This window comes from Sciurus vulgaris (assembly GCF_902686455.1).
Source record: "Sciurus vulgaris genome assembly, chromosome: 12".
Lineage (NCBI taxonomy): Eukaryota > Metazoa > Chordata > Mammalia > Rodentia > Sciuridae > Sciurus > Sciurus vulgaris.
This window is the reverse complement of record NC_136473.1, coordinates 68,708,518-68,726,034: the sequence shown is the minus strand read 5'-3', so window position 1 is coordinate 68,726,034 and position 17,517 is coordinate 68,708,518. Positions and strand designations below refer to the sequence as shown.

Here is a 17,517-nt window from a genome sequence, read left to right as displayed (position 1 = left end):
CGTACTTGTTTGGCTTAATATCCTTTAAAAATTTTTTTGTATTCATTTTAAGTAGTTTGATATATCATATATAATGGAGTATAATTTCTCATTCTTCTGGTTATACATGATGTAGAATCTCACCAGTCATATAGTTATATACATATATAGGTAATAATGTCGAATTCGTTTTTCTATCCTATCTCCACACTCCCTCCCCTCCCTTCAATTCCCTCTACCTAATCTAAAGTAACTCTATTCTTCTCTAGCCCCAACACCATTGTGAATTAGCATCTGCATATCAGAGAAAACATTTGGCATTTGGTTTTTTGGGATTGGCTAATTTCACTTAGCATGATATTCTCCAGCACTACCCATTTACTGGCAAATGACATAATTTCATTCTTCTTTAAGGTTGAGTACTATTACACTGTGTGTGTGTGTATGTGTGAGTATATATAGAGAGACAGACAGGCAGAGAGACATACCACATCTTTTTATCCATTCGTCTGTTGAAGAGCACCCAGGTTGGTTACATAGTTTAGTTATTGTGAATTGAGCTGCTATAAACATTTATGCTACACAGCCATAGTAACAAAAATGGCATGGTATTAGCACCAAAACAGACATGTAGAAGTCTACAAAATAGAAGACACAGAGACAAACCCACATAAATACAGGTATCTCATACAAGACAAAGGTGCCAAAAACATTCACTGGAGAAAAGATAGTCTACTCAGTAAATGATGCTGAGAAGATTGGAAATTCACATATAACTAAATGAAATTAAACCCTATCTCTCACCCTGCACAAAATTCAACTCAAACTGTATCAAAGACTTAGGCACTAGACCACAGACCCTGCCCCTAAGGGAAGAAAAACTAGGACCAAATCATCACCATGTCAGCTTAGGATCTAACTTCCTTAACAAGACTCCTAAAGCCCAAGAAGTAAAATCAAGAATCAATAAATGGAATGGACTCAAACTAAAAAGCTTCTTCTCAGCAAAAGAAACAATCGATAATGTGAAGAGAGAGCCTACAGAATGGGAGAAAATTTTTACCATATGCACCTCAGATAGAGCATTAATCTCCAAGATACATAAAGAACTCAAAAAACTTAACAACACAAAACCAAATAACCCTATCAATACGTGGGCTAAGGAACTGAACATATACTTCACAGAAGAAGAAATACAATCAAGCAACAAATAGAAGAAAAAATGTTCAAATCTTCAGCAATTAGAGAAATGCACATTGAAACTACTCTATGATTTCATCTCACTCCAATCAAAATGGCAATTATCAAGAATACAACCAACAATAAATGTTGGCAAGGATGCGGGATAAAAAGTACACTCATAAATTACTGGTGGGAAAACAAATTGGTGCAACCATTATGGAAAGCAGTATGGAGATTCCTCAGAAAACTTGGAATGGAACCACCATTTGACCCAGCTATCCCACTTCTTGGTTTACATCCAAAGGACTTAAAGTCAGCATATTATAGTGATGCAGCCACATCAATGTTAATAGCAGCTTAATATCCATTTTTTATAATACCAGTCATCCAGTTGACTGAGTAAAACTAAGAAAAGACCTGCACATGGGCAGGCAAATGGATGAAGTTGGAGAATATCATGCTAAGTGAGATAAGCCAGTCCCAAAAACCAAAGGACGAATGATCTCTCTGATAAGAGGATGATGATACTTAATGGGGGGTGGAAGGGAGGAAAGAATGGAGGAAGGATGGATTGTATAAAGGAAAAAGAGGGGTGGAAGGGCTGGGGGGGTAGGAAAAATAACAGAACGAGACAAACATCATTATCCTATGTACATGTATGATTACACAAATGGTACAACTCTACTTCATGTACAAACAGAGAAACAAATTGTACCCATTTGTTTACAATGAATCAAAATAAATTTTAAAAAGACCTGCACATGGATTGAGTGAACACTTGAATTCCTTCATATGAAGGTGCATACTGAAAGCAAAGGCAAATACAAAGACTTGAAACACAGATTGCAGAAAATAGAAGAGAAAACTTGGTAAGAAACATTGTTTCTTCATGTTTCTTAATGACACCAACACATTTTGTTGGCATAGAGGGTAAATATTTGTTAAAATTTACTGTTAAAAATTATAGATAATCTTGAAAATTATTGAAGATCTTGAAGAAAATATTTACAATAAAGACAGGAGAAAAAATTCACATGATAGAAGATTAAGGCATGATTGCTAGATAAGAATATAGACAGCTAACACAGCCTTACTTTTTATGAAGATTGATTGTGAAGATGAAGAAAAAATAGTTAGGTTTACCCATGCATATTGAATTTCAAATATTGCCACTAGAAGTTCAGAGATGAGGCATGGAACATGTAAGCTCTAAAGAAAGAAGAAAGGCAAAAAAAAAAAAAAAAAAAAAAAAAGGTCAGAGGTTCATAGATTGAGTAAAATGAAATGAACAATCAGGGCTATGTAGTAGAAGAAGGTCATAAAAGACTAGCTTCAAGTTTTATGTGGCTTAGGCACATAAAATTTATATATGAAATGGAGAGACCCATAATTCAAGTCCTGAATTACAGAAAGTTAACCATAAATGCATACAAAATGATGACTACTAAGGTACTGTTTGTCAATTCTTTGATACTCCTGAATTGAAACCTTGCAAGAGTCCATTTTGCAGATGAAGAAACTGAGCTTCAGAATGGGGGGGTGACTTTTATGCAAGTTGTACCCCCCAGTGTGCCAGAGAGCCAGATTTTACACTTGATAAATCTAAATCCAGAACCTGCACTCTTTACTTCCCTCATCCTTACGAACTAGATTGTTAACATCAATACCTTCATTGCCCTTGAAATAGAATTCAATCAGTATTATGCTGTTAATCCATCCATAGCATTGATCACTGTTCTTTATAAAGCACTTTCAAGATTAAAAGTGCTTTTTATTGTACTGTATATGTTTATTATGACTGTCATCTTAAACCTATTGCAATAAGCCCTAATGATATGTATAGGTAAAAGCATCAAAATATTCATTAACCTCAAAATTTAATAAGCCTAAAGAGATCCTGTATCTAAAAGATGTACAACAACCTGGTTCCCAGCAATCCAGTGTGATAACTATGGTGAAGAAGAAAACAATTTCTGATGTAATTGTAGCTATAGCAATCAACACAAAATCAACATCACCATCAACAAGGATCATTAATAGGAATTTTATTTTGTCTCTATGTGCTATAGGGTTTTAAATCTATTTCTACATTTAAGGCTAATGGAGACCAAATGAATGGAGCTATCGCTCTAAGCTACTGAAACTTTTAAAAAATGTATAATACACTCTAAAGCACAGGGAATTGTACCATTAAGTAATTCTCATAGTTAAGTGATCTTTGAGATTTTCCCTTTCTATCACTCATTTACTTAACTCGCCATTCAACAAACATTTAGCGAACATCTGGTGGGTGTCTTATGTTGTGTAAGGCACAAATGTTATAACTGTCAAGAAGACAGTCATAATTTCTGTCTATTTGGGACACAGATAACTGGGGAAACAATTCTAACAGAGTGTAGCAAGGACTATAATAGAGAAATTCTTGGTTTCTGTGGTAATATATATAGGAAAGAAGCCTAACTCAGATTTGGTATAGGAAGAGAATGAGGACTGTTGGAAATCTATTTAATAGTTATTAAGCAGGAGAAAGGAAAGAGAAGACCTTTCAAATAAGGGAGGGCAGAAGAGTTAAGGGTACTGGTTTGGTCAAAGACCACGGCATCTCAGAGAATATAAATGGATGGACTTAAAGAGGACCATAAAGCTGGACAGTGAACCTGGATGCATACGGATGTAGAGATGAGGATGAAAGGTAGCAGGCTGACAGAAAAGAATATGTGCAAGGCATTTTATTGATAATCTATTAAAAAGCATTAAACAAGGGAATGAGAAAGATCATCAGTTTGAAGGAGGCATAGGGAAGAGTGAGTCTGTTGGCAGACAGGCCCACAGCACAGGTTGGGGTAGAATGAGGCATAGTTCTAAGAAATGTACCAGAAGAACAGCCAGAGAGGGGATAATAGTTGGAACGTGAGGAGGGAAGTGAGGAGTAGTGTTCAGGACATGCTCTGGTTCCTGTCTCAGGCAATCTATAACACCCACAATGGACAGCAAGCACAGGAGAAAGAACAGAACAGGTTCAGAGAAGGAAAGAGAGGATAAGAAGCTATGACAGAGATATCTGTCAACATTCTGTCTGTATGTGAGGGAGAATCATTAAATGATTCCCATATATTTCCTTTATGAAATTCCTCCTGGGATGCCCTTTCTTTGCAGGAATAATATGACTGCCGCTGCCCAGAATGAAGGAGATGGTCTAAGTGTGTAAGCAGATGTTTTCTCCCTGTCTCCTTCCTCATCCACGCCTCCCCTGTAAAGTTGCACTCCAGTCAAAGGACTTCCAAACTGAGACTGCTCTACAGTCAAGAGAGTATCAGCAACTGAGCCTCCCCTTCAGAGTCTTCAAATACCTGAGGGCTATGTGTGCAGACCTCCTTCAGTGTACAGACCTTCGATGTGGTCAAATATTACTTGAAACTTCCCCCACTTCCCCCAAGTGGAACTGTAATGCATGATCTTGTAAAACATTTCCTCAGGCCACTAGCTGTCAGTTTTGAAAGATACTGCATTTCTGCAATGATATCACTGGAATCTTCTGAGTGGAAATAAAATTATACTTTTTAAATGGTGTTATATTTACCCTGATATAAAATAACTATAATTCTTTAAATGTTTAAAATTTTGAAGAATATATATATATATATATAAATTCATTTTTATAAAAATCAAAAAGCAATCCCCTTCTGAGGTGGTAGGTTTACTACCACTGGTAACCATTATGGATTTTTTCTGCTCAAAGTTTCTCTATCCATTTAAGCTGGATGAAATGGGAATTCAAATTAATCTCTGTTAATATCAGTACAGAATATCATTAAGTGTTGACACTTTTAAAAATAGCAGTGAAGTCATTGAGAAAATCCAGAATGCCCAAAATATTAGAAGAAAAGCCAATGAACAGCTCAAGAAGGTAAATATGAGACTGCGTAAGAACCCTAGGACACCATGAAAAGCATGTGTTTAGGAGCGTGACATGAGTGTGTACAGTGTGTGTAACGGTGATGATTTATCTTTTTTTAATAACAAAAGAGATGGAAAAATGTATGTTGAAGTTGATTAAAAGAGTGTTTGTAGCTAACTAAAAGTTTGTTTTTCAGTGAAAATATTATTCTACTGTATTGGCATGCTGGTCAGTGATAGTTTAGCTTATTGGATACCTATAATTAATATTTCAAACAAAAAGCAAAATTATAGAAGTATACCCCCAAAAATCACTTTAAAATTACAAAAGCTAAAACACATGCATACAGAAGCTGGACTTTATGATGAATTTGGTGAATGGGGAAAAATGATCCTCTCCCTTGGAGTAATGTAACCCCAAAGCACTTCCTAAGCACATACTTATGCTTCACTATTAAATGCTGTTAAAAACTAGAGGTCTGTAAAGTTTATTCTTGGCATTCCGAGTTATCCTGGGTGAGTCCCACTTGTGTCATTCTAAGAAGGGTGCATTCAGACCCCTGTCCCTGTCAGTCTGCATGAATGAACTCTACCAGATGTTCTCATTTCTCCTGCTCTTATCACACTCAGAAAACACATCGGTCTCACACTGGCTAAAAGCCATTTCTCCTTCACTTTGCTTTCATTCCATGTTTCTGTTCTTGTCTTTGTCCTTCTGTCATTACTGCCTCTTCAACAAACTGCTAGGCCTCAATGACTATGGCTGAAAATCTAACATCAGAGGTTGAGCACAATTTGTGATTTTAATCTTCCTTGGAAAGACTTGGGGTTGTGTTCAGTTGTTTTTGCTCTGCCTTTTTAAAATTTTTTAAAAGCACTTCCTGGCAATATTACTTGCTCCCACTCTGAAGAAAACAAATACTGGGACACCAAGGGTGTTGAAGGTCAGAATTAATATGCTTTTACTAATTAGTCTATCTGAAGAAGTTTGCCCTACTTGCACCTTCACTAGAACTGCTTATAATCAGCTTTCTTTTAATGAAGTGCTTAAATGTCCCAATTCACAAAAAATAATACAAAATAATAGTAAAGCATAAACACCAGAGTAACAGATATAATCGACATGCTTTTAAAGAATATTTTGGGAGCCCTGCATTGCTCTTTTCATTTCTTGGTAATTAATTGCATTTTGTATCCTACAGCATTTCAGTTTAGCCATTTGGGAGAAGGTGAATACTGAGACAAAAATGAATGACAATCATTTAGTGTCCTTGAACAGCATTATTATGAAGAAACGGTACAGAGTTCTCATCTGCAAGATATTCAACATCAGTAATCACATTTCTCGTGAAGACAAATAAAAGGGAATTACATCCAGGTGCACATGTGTGCTTGTCTCCCCAGTGGCTTGCTACAAAGATCTCCCCAAAGGCACTTCCTGATTTCTGGGCAGGGTCACCGGTAAAGGCAGTTTAAAAGGCTGGTGTGATTGGCATCGGGACACTACAATAGTGGAATCTTCCTCCAAATGATCACAGATCTGTTTTTGATAATGCGGACGGGGGAGTTACAAGGAGAGAAAGGGTCACCTTTAGAATGCCAATCTGAGAAATATTTTAGTTGCTGTTCTTACCAAGTTCCATTTGGATTACTAGCATTACATGGGAAGAACTAAACTCTCTGCATAAATCAAGTGGATTTACTCTGCTTTCCTGAAAAAAAAAAAAAAAGCGTGACAATTTTTTTTCTCCAGAGATTTGATATCACACCTTCCAGCTGCATAAGAGAGTGGTGCCTGTGTTTGCTATCCCTGCTTTCCAAGGAGAAAGTATCATCAGCACCACATGATCAGGGGAGTATTTCACCATGGGTATTTATAATGCTGTCTCATTTTGTCATGAAACAGTACAGAATTTTCTGCTTCTTTAGACCCATGGACAAAATCCAAAAATTGAATATCCATTTTATGTTGATGAATTGTCTAAAACACTAAGGTTTTAACATTAGTAAATTTATAATCATCTTAAATGATAAACATTATAATATTATATGAAAGATTCATATTGAAATAATTTGTTTTAAAAAAATCTTTGTTTTAAAAAAATTCACTGATGCTCTGGTTTAAATCTAGTTTTGAATTTTAGGGATTTACTTAAATATTCTGTATTAACAGAATTGGAATTTCAGTGGTTCAAAGCATTGGCATGCAATATAACCCTTTATGTAATACATGAACAATATTAGACTCTCAAAAATAGTAGTCTGCCAAATATCTTAGTGTGAGGTAGATTAACTATTTTTAATAACAAAATTAAGTAACACATTTTAATATAGAATATTGCGTATTACTCACCTAGGATAAAACATTTTGCCAAACATATCTTGTACATGTAAGAGCAAATGAATTAATAGAATTTCAATTTACTAAATTACAGAAGATCCTTCTTTTAAAAACTTCTGTATCTAGAAATTTCTCAATGACTTCATGATTTTCTATTTATTGGAGTATAGATTTTCAAAATACTTTCTGATTCATCTGTATTTCAGTAGTGTCCTTGGTAATATTTCCTTTTTCTTCATGAATTTTACTAACTTCAGATTTTTCTCTTTTTTTTCATTAACTTGGCTAAGCATTTATCAATTTTATTTATTTTTCCAAAGAACCAAGTTTTTTTTCATTGATTTTTAGAATTGTTTTTTATTTTGTTTCAATTTCATTGATTTCAGCTCTGATTTTAATTATTTCCTGTATACTATTGCTTTTGGTGTTGATTTGTTCTTCTTTTTCTAGGACTTTGAGATATAATGTTAGGTTATTTATTTTATTTCTATTTTTTAAAGAATGAGCTCAATGCAATGAAATTTCCTCTTAGAATCAAAATTCCAGAGATTTTGACATGTTGTATTGCTATTCATATTTACCTGTAAGTAGTTTTTTTTAATTTCACCTCTGATTTCTTCAGCTATGCATTGGTCATTCAATAATGTATTATTTAGTCTCCAGGTGTTAGTGTAGCTTCTATTTTTTATGTTATTATTGATTTCTAATTTCATTCCATTATAACCTGATAGAATGCAAGTGTTTTTTGTTTTTGTTTTTGTTTTTTTTTAATATTTGCTAAGAGTTGCTTTGTGGCCTAAGATATGGTCTATTTTAAAGAAGGATCCAAGTGCTGCTGAGAAGAAAGTGTATTGAGTCACTGATGATGAAATATTCTATATATTTCTGGTAACTCTAAGTTATTAATTATATTTTTTAGTTTAATAACTTCTTTATTTAGTTTTTGTTTGGAGAATCCATCCAGTGATGACAGAGGTGGGATAATGTCATCCAGTATTATTGTGCTGTGGTCTATTTAATTCTTGAGATTGAGAAGGGTTTGCTTGATGTATGCAGATGCTTCATTGTTTGGAGAATAAATATTTATGATTGTTATGTCTTGATATATAATTCCCTTAAGCAGTATGAAATGGCCTTCTTTGTCCCTTTTAATTAACTTTGTCTTGAAGTTCATTTTATCTTGTATGAGGCTAGAAACCCTCACTTGTTTACAAGATTCACATGAATGGTATGTTTTTTCCCAACCCTTTACCTTTAATCTATGGATGTCTTTGCCTATGAGGTAAATCTTTTAGAGACAGCATATTGTTGGGTCTTGTTTTTTTAATCCAATCTGCCAGTCTATCTATCTCTTTTGATTAATGAGGTTAGGCCATTTACATTCTATGTTATTTTTGAGAAATGATTTTTATTCCTTGTCATTTTGATTTATTTTTGGTTTTTAATTTAAATTAGTTTCTTCTTTGATTGGCTATTCTTCTAGGGTAGTTCTTCCTCTTGCTGGTTTTCACTTTTATTTTTCATTTCTTCTTTATGAAATACTTGAGTACTTTTTTTAGTATAGGCTTTCTAGTTGTGAATTCTTTTAACTTTTGTTTATCATGAAAGGTTTTCATTTGATCATCAATTCCAAAGCTTAATTTTGCTGGGTGTAGTATTCTTAGGTGGCATCCATTTTCTTTCAAAGATTGGTATATATTATTCTAAGATCCCTTTGAGGATCTGGGTTGAGAAATCAGCTGAGATTGAGAAATCAATCTGGATTGGTTTGCCCTAAAACTGGCATGTCATTTTTCTCTGATAGCCTTTGAAATTCTATCCATGTGCTATATGTTAGGCTTGAACTCTTATCGTTATATTGTATAAGATAAAAATATTTAAAGTAAGTATGAAAGATAAGAGTTGTATGAGATTAATTTCTAATAGTGAGATGAAATATTTTGTACTGAGATTTTCAATATGAGCATGAAATGTGTTGTGAATACATTTACAAACCCTGTCATTGATGGGAAAAATCTCATTTGTTTTCTCATATATATATAATAACACATATTACCATATATTTGTCTTTGTTAATTGACATTTTCATTCACATTCATGAATCATTTTAATGTTTGATATTTTATATGAACAATTAAAAATAAAGAACATCTTAACTTATCATAAACTTACTTTTAATATGTAATTCATCAATTAGATGTTCCCAAGATTTTATTAGATTTGTCTCAGAATCTGAAAACTATATAATTGTAAAGGAATAGGAGTTGAAAGCATTCTTTCACATAACACTCTAGCTTCTAGAAGCATTCTGGGATTAATTGCTATGGGGGAAAAAAAACAATGCCTTTGGGGCTGGGGATATAGCTCAGTTGGTAGAGTGCTTAAGCACAACGTCCTGGGTTCAATCCCCAGCACCGCAAAAAAAAAAAAAAAAAAAAAAAAAAAAAATGCCTTTGAGAACACAAATAAAAATATAAATAATGTTAATTCTACTTACTGTTTTCTGCCTATAAACTAAAAGACAAATCCAAAACACTTAGTAGTATTAGGTAAGAAATATTTGATAATTATTTCACCTCATATTCATGTGTTACATATTTTATGTCTCATTGCATAATTTCCAAGGAACAGTTCTTAAAAGCTCCTGTCCCCACTATAGCACAGCCCTGGCATTTGAATCAGAAGTATCCAATTCTTGATTCAACCCTGAAATTCAGTGACTATTGTACCATGAGCAAGTTCCTTCCCAGAGCCTCATTTCCTCATGTACTATAAGGGTGAAAATATTCTATGGGGTGGCTGAGAGGTTGAATGAAAGAAGGTAAGAATAATCATAAAAATGAAAGAGGAAAGGTATCAAGGAGGGGGAAGTGCTGGGGAATGATATTGGCCAAATTATATTGTCTTATTGTATATTATGTGCATGTTTGAATGTGTAACAACAAATCCCATCAGTGTGTATGACTGTAATGCACCAATAAAAATGTAGGAAAAATGAATATATATATATATTATATATATGTGAGACAAATGTAAAATGTTTGTTATACACTTATCTTTCCACTTATGAAAGATACAAGCTGACACAAAGCTACCACATTAATTTTGAAAACATGTACTAACTCGTTAATTGTGTGAGTTTAGTTAAGCCATGACATCTCTCAATAAAATTATTTTACCAAATCTGGCAGTTAAGCCAAAGGATCCAACTAATGACTGAATGTAGACCTGGTTATTTAAAAGTTAAAAATCTTAAAAGTAAAAAGGGAATCAGCAATGTCCTATAATGTGACCAAACACAGTAGAACGTCATATTCTCCAGGAATCACCATGGCTCCAGGGAGTACTTGGAGCCAAAACTGTGATTTCCCTACCTGTCCTTCAATTGATGTGTACTCCAAGCACATTTTCCGTGCAGCTGGGCACTTTGTTAGAGACAGAAGGATACTGCTCACTGAGGCCAGTGTTTATGGCCTAACTTTTTTAAAGAGGAATTTGGAAAACTTCCCAGACACTGCATCTGCCCCTAGCCATTGCACCTCAGTGTATGAGGACGATAAGAGAGAGAGCGAAGACTACTAAATTTATTAGCGGTGGACGGGCCACTCTATCTTTCACTGCAGCAACAGTAGGTGATCCCATCAAAAATCTGTGTGCTGGCTAGCCTGCAAATCCAAGCTGACATCTATGCAGAGTAGATCCTGCTGAACAGAAACAAATGGTATTTCCTTGAAGAAACATATCAGGAGCCAAATGTTCAGCCAGGGAGTTACCTGCTACTTCCATGTGAGAAAAAGTTTTAATTGTTATCTATGCATAATTTTTTATATACCTACTTTTTTCTTTTTGCCACTTTAAGAACATTAAGCAGAAGTACATTGCACAGGAACTCAGCAGTTCAATTACTGATACTTAGTGATGATTTTGATAGAACTGGGAAAATAAGTAAGAATCTCAATATATTTTGGCTAAAATGTAATCATGATCTATTACCAACATACATCAGTAGCCAGCCTCATTGTTAAATAAACCATTTGCCATAAAGTAATGGAAAAATTAAAGACAAAAATACAATAAAAATTGAAAAAGTAAACTATGCGCCATAAATAGTTACAGTTCTCTAGAGTTACTCTGGAATAGTTCTATTAGGAACAATAATTAAAGAGGTCATAGGGCTTCCAGAATATTCTAGTACTAGTAAGACAAGAAGTAGGGTAAGAAGGGTAAGACAAGTGAGGCAGGGTCACAAAAGTACAGAGCCCAATTTTTATTTTATTTCAAATTTTATTAAGATTTTCTTGTGGATTTTTTGCATTGATTTTCATTTTGTAAATGTTGCATTAAAATATTATTTATATTAGTCCAGAGTTATTTAGTGCCTTTAAGTTTTGTGCCTGGGCAAGAGCCTCCCTTGCTTCACTGTAGTCTTGGCCCAGAGAAGATTCTTTTCCCTGAAATTAGTTTTCCTACAATGCTCTCCACAAAACATGGGATATTAATAATTATTACACTAAAAATGGAAAAAAAAAAGAAAAAAGTACATCAAATATATGCTAGGAATGCTTATCCAGGTAAAGTTAAATAGGTTTCTTATCTTTCTTTAATGACCTGATGCACATTGACAAGATTATATAGCATGGGGCATTTGTCCAATGTACTTGCCCCCAGGATTCAGAAATGATATTCTGAGAAACACATTCTAGTTGATAATGTCTTAGAACCATCATCTTTAGTACATATTTTGATCCAACAAGGCTGCTCCTCCACAGATTTCTTTTTCATTCTTTCACTCACCTTAGTTTTTGCCCCCAAAATACTAAAATGATAGATGTGTTGATACAATCAGGCTATGGTTATAAGAAGACTGAATTAGTATTTCTATAAATAAGCATAGTAAAATTCTATTGTAAAGGGATATCAAAATAATAGAAAACACCTTGGCTTTTAGCATCTCTTAAGTAAAACAGTGTCAAACACTTACCAGTAAAGTCTATACCAACTGGGTGAGTGGTACCAGGGAATTTACAATATCCATTTCCTGTGAAACGGATTCCTTTCATCATGGCAGCCATGGGAGCTGGTAGAGATGACTCTCTCCTTTCCAACTGGTATAGAGGAGAGGGACCATTAACTTCTTCAGGTTGAAACCACCTCACATGGATTGTCGAGCTGTTGATTCCTTTAACCACAGGAGGCCTCAGGAGGGCAGGTGCTAAATAATAGAACAATTCTTGTTACTTTCAAGAATCTGGTTTCTATCTGTAGACACAAATATTCACACATATGTACAATACATGCACTTGTACACATCAGATCATCAAAATCAAATCAGTTGTGGTCACAAGTATCTATATGGTTCTAAGAACTGACAATACAACCTAGAGTTTATCTACAATGTGACCAAACACAAATGACTAAAACTACTTAATAAAAATCTTTCATAAATATTTTTCTTGAAAATAACTTCTCAATTTTTTTCTTAATAAATAGTAGATTATAGTAGCCACAGCTGATGTCCCATCCAGAGTCCATTTAGCAAGCATGTGCTCCATTGTCTTAGTTTCTGTACCTTTCAGCCTCCAGTGGTTCATAGACTACCCCCTTTTCTGCAGAATTACCTTTGGCTGAGTGGGAGCTGCCTCGCCTAGGAACTACAGAATTCCTCAGTGAAAACTGCAGCTAAAGGCTAGCTCTGATGACAAAAGACACAGAGTCTCTTGATATAACATCACATTAACTCGGTGTTACAACTAAGGAGCTGAGCATGTAACAAAAGTGTTTGAAATGGACTAGTTGGGAAAATAATAGGGAGTAGAGGATCTGAGAAGAACTGGGCAGGGTGAACTGTCACTAATTTGTGCCAATCAATTGGTAATACAGGAAGAGAGGACCTAGGATGCCACATCTCTTAGTTCATTTAAAAAGAAAAGTCAGAAAGTAGTTTTATTAAGACTTTAATTTTTAGGGTAGTTTTAGGTTAACAGCAAAATTGAGAGGAAGGGATAGAGTTTTATGGTATATGTCATGCCCCTGAATAGCTTCTTATCATTACTGATATCTCTCACTAGAGTGGTTTATTATAACAGATAAGCCTAAATACGCACATCATTATCACAGGAAGTTCATCTTTTACCTTAAGATTCAGCCTTTGTGTTGTACATTTTAGGGGCTTGGACAAAAGCATAATGACAACTATCCATTCTTATAGTATTATAAAGTGTTTTCACTGCCCCCAAATTCCTCTGTGCCTGCCATTCATATCCCATCACCAACCCCTAGAAACCATTCATCATTTTACTCTCTTAAATATTTATTTTGCCTTTTCCAGAAGGTCACATATTGGAATCATATAGTATGCAGTCTTTTCAGATTGACTTATTTCAATCTGATTTCACTAGTAAGTATGTAAGGTTTCTTCATTATTGATAGCCCATATTAGTAATATTCCATTGTATGTACAGTTTTATTAATCTCCTGAAAAATATCTTGAGTTCAATGTTTCAATATTCATAAAATTGCTATAAACATGCATGTGCAACTTTTTGTGTGTATGCAATTTTTCAACTCCTTTGGGGAAATTCCAAGCAGCAGAATGGCGGGATCATATGGTAAGAGCATGTTTAGTTGTGGGAGAAACTGTCAAGCTGTCTTCCAAAGTTCCATTTTGCATTCCCACTAGCAATGTAGGAGAGTTCCTGTTGCCCCACATCCTCACAAGTACTGGGTCTTGTCAGTGTTTCAGATTTTGGCCACAGAAATGAATGTGTTCTGCTACTTTCTTGTTTCAATTTGCACTTTCCTCAACACATATGATGTGGAGCATCTTTTCATATACTTATTTACCAAATCTATATCTTCTTTGGTCAGAAAGCCTTTTCATATACAATTTTCTGATTTTCATCAGACTTAGAACGGATGTAAATCAAAACAAACAAATAAGTAAAAACACTCTGAAAACCAAATAGAACATTTGTAGATCAGCAGTTGACAAACTCTGGTACAGGCACCGAAGACTGGCCAGGCTCTGATCCTGAAGCAGTCGGGAGCACTGCTGTCCCTGACGCAGCAGTGCCACCAGCAGTGACCTCAGACACAGAGCAGCAAGTGCCCAGTGCCCTCAAGTATGTTGGGGCCTGGAGTGCTTCAAGGTCCCAGGACAATGGCAGTTCTTGGGAGTTCCAAAGAAATTCCAAGAGAAACGGAAATTAAGATTTTCTCTACAACCTGAGGGAAAGGGAATAAGAGTATCACCTGAGTTGCTGAAAATTATGACTAATGTGCTAGTGTTTTGATTTTTCCTTTTCCTTGAATAGGTAAGTTAGTGGGCTGAGATTTATTCTTACTCTAAGTGTGTTGACTGGATTTGATAGGTGAAAGTGAAGAAAGGAACAAATGTCATAATGAACAAACCTACTTTAAAATATCTCAAAATAAGGCTGTGGACTTTAATTTACACTTGTGTTAACATAGCCTTATAGACACTGAGCTATGGCCCATTTCAATAAATGCAAATCAAAATGATATGAATACAAGAACTGAAACGCTGGAACTATAAAAGGAAACCTACCTTAAGACATCTTAAATTATTATGTGTTACCTTTTAGATGTTGGCCAGCTTTCTAAAAGATAATAATTACTTGGGATTCTATTTTAACTTTAAGTAAAGAAGAAGAGGCACTGAACAAAAAGTTCATTAACTTAGATAATTAACAATTCCGTTCATCTTCTGCCACTGAAACCCATGTGATATTTTTATATACATATAAATCTATAAATTATATGCATGATTTCTCTTAGTATTCTGTGCCAAAAAGCAGCTAAATGGTGGGTTTGCAAAGATTTCGTTCTGCAAGCTATCACCCCACTTCAAAATAATCCAAAACAAAATAAAAAGATAAACCATCCATAAACTTCTTCTCCCACTACGACTTTCAGTAGAGTTTGGAATTCCACCATTATATTAAAATTTCATCAGGCCTCTCTGTTCATTTTATGTCCATTACCTCATTTAATCTTTAGACCAGTCCTAGAAATTAGGTGTTACTGTTATTTCCATGTTATAGGAGAGAAAACTGAGGGACAGTTAGATTAACTAACTTGCTTAAATTGACACAGCTGAGAAGGAACAGAGGCCGAACCTAAGTCCAGACTTAAGCAGTCTGCTCTATTTCTACCTTGGTTATGATCTTAACCAAAGAAGCAGGGCTGCCCAAGATTTTTCAGTCCTGGACTCCAAGATGCAAGTGAAGGAACAATTACAAAGTTTATTTTCAGTTTTGAACATTTTAGAAACACAAAAAAAATCATATTTTGAGTTCTTCTATCCACTTAAGACTGTGTAGTGTTCTGGGACTAGGGTCCTAAACTTTTTCAGTTTGAAAAATACCATCTAACCCAATAGAACTTACCCTAATACAGTAAATGTTCGAGATTCATTTCATTTGAACTAAATATTTACAGGCAGCATGAATCAGCCTCCTGTACTTTTTGATGGTGGAAGAGTTTCATTGTTTAAAGAGCAATCTCTCCTTCAGGTTGACCTTTGTTTGACATTCAATGCAACTTTACGTTACTCTTATTGAATTGGGGGAGCGATGAAGTTCTGCACCACCATACTATTCAGAATCCTGTCCTCAATGGTAGCACAACCCATAATCATTTCTTACTCAGAAATATAAATTAAGAGTCAAAAATCTAAAGGAACTCCAGCAACTCTGTAGTTATTTTTTAAAAGACAACCTCCTAAAAGTGAGAGTATGCACTTGCTTTTATTTTGGCAAAAAAGATTATAATCAATAAAGACACTCTTACATTGAGAGTCCACAAATTAATGTCTACTGTTCAAAATCTAGTAAGTTGTGGAGCATTTTCTTTGTCCCAGGGGAATTATCTCACTAAGCAATTAATTACGCTGTTCTTAGGAAGTCAACTCCAGAGAATGAGTTGAACTAGAGTATATTTGCTATCCTTTTCCTTAAAAAAAAAAAAAAAAAAAAAAGAAGAAGAAGAAAGTCCAGCTGGTGTATTATACAGTTTCACTTGGAGCAGTCACCCAAACTTTTTTGAAAGGATGAGTGCCCTACTGAGTCATCCTTTTCTCTAAGACCAGAAGGAGGAATTAAGTGAAGTTGTCAATCACTTAAACTCGACTGGCCTGCTGCATGCCTTTCCCCCACCACCAACACACACACAGAATCACCAAGAGAGATTGAGGGAATGAAGGATTATTTGTTAGATTATAAAGGCAAAAGGATTATGGCTACAAATAAATATAGTCTTTATATTTCTTAATTATAAGACAGTGAATTAAGAGATAATATTAAATAACAGAAAGGGCTCTGTAGATATTTAGAAATTGTATTTCACTTTTTAATTTCCAATGCTGTTAAGATTTTACAAAAATAAAATTTATATCTGGCTAAGCTTTCCCATAAACAACATGAGGATAAATTTTTGGCAAAATAATTTGACAATAACATCTGTTACCACAAAAATGCATGATTATTTTAGTTTTTATAAAACAAATTTCTATACAAATACAAGGCAATATTACTTCTAACCAAAAGCATCTTTCGAATTACATGTTGTAAAAGAAAGCAATTTACCTACATTCAAGATGTATCTATATTTACTTAGAAAATTCTATTGTAAATGTAAAGCATAAAATGCATCTTCAATATCCATCATTTCAAAGAATAATATATGATGTCTGCTTTCACTTGGAATGAAATTACCATGTTCTTGGAGTTTTTTTCAACAGCACTGTAATCCAATTTCTAGTAGATCTCTCCTATTTATAAAGATACTTTTATAAAATGCTCTGCTAATCTACATTCTTTATGCAGCATTTATTACTTTATAATCTGATTAATGGCATATTGTAATGAATAAATTTACACTTGCAAAATTTATGTAGTGTGAGTTTCGAGCATCATAGGATAAGAACTAGCAGACACGCTTACTGCTACGCAGGTCTTTGTAATCAAATCTCTACATTTGTTTTCAGGGAAGAATTTGTTGTTTATGAAGACTACCTGACTGTGTCATTCATTATGTTAAAATGTCATCCACTTGCTATTACGAAAACATAAATCCAGAAGTGACCAGCGCTTCCACGC

At 34.4% G+C, this 17,517-nt stretch overlaps 1 protein-coding gene across 1 annotated transcript in view; it reads right to left on the bottom strand.

Annotated features, from left to right (window-relative positions):
• USH2A (usherin) overlaps positions 1 to 17,517 on the bottom strand; it is a 777,454-nt gene that overhangs the window by 490,143 nt on the left and 269,794 nt on the right. The window contains 1 exon segment of the mRNA XM_079107116.1: positions 12,381 to 12,611. Within this exon segment, the coding sequence (XP_078963242.1) occupies positions 12,381 to 12,611 (231 nt within the window).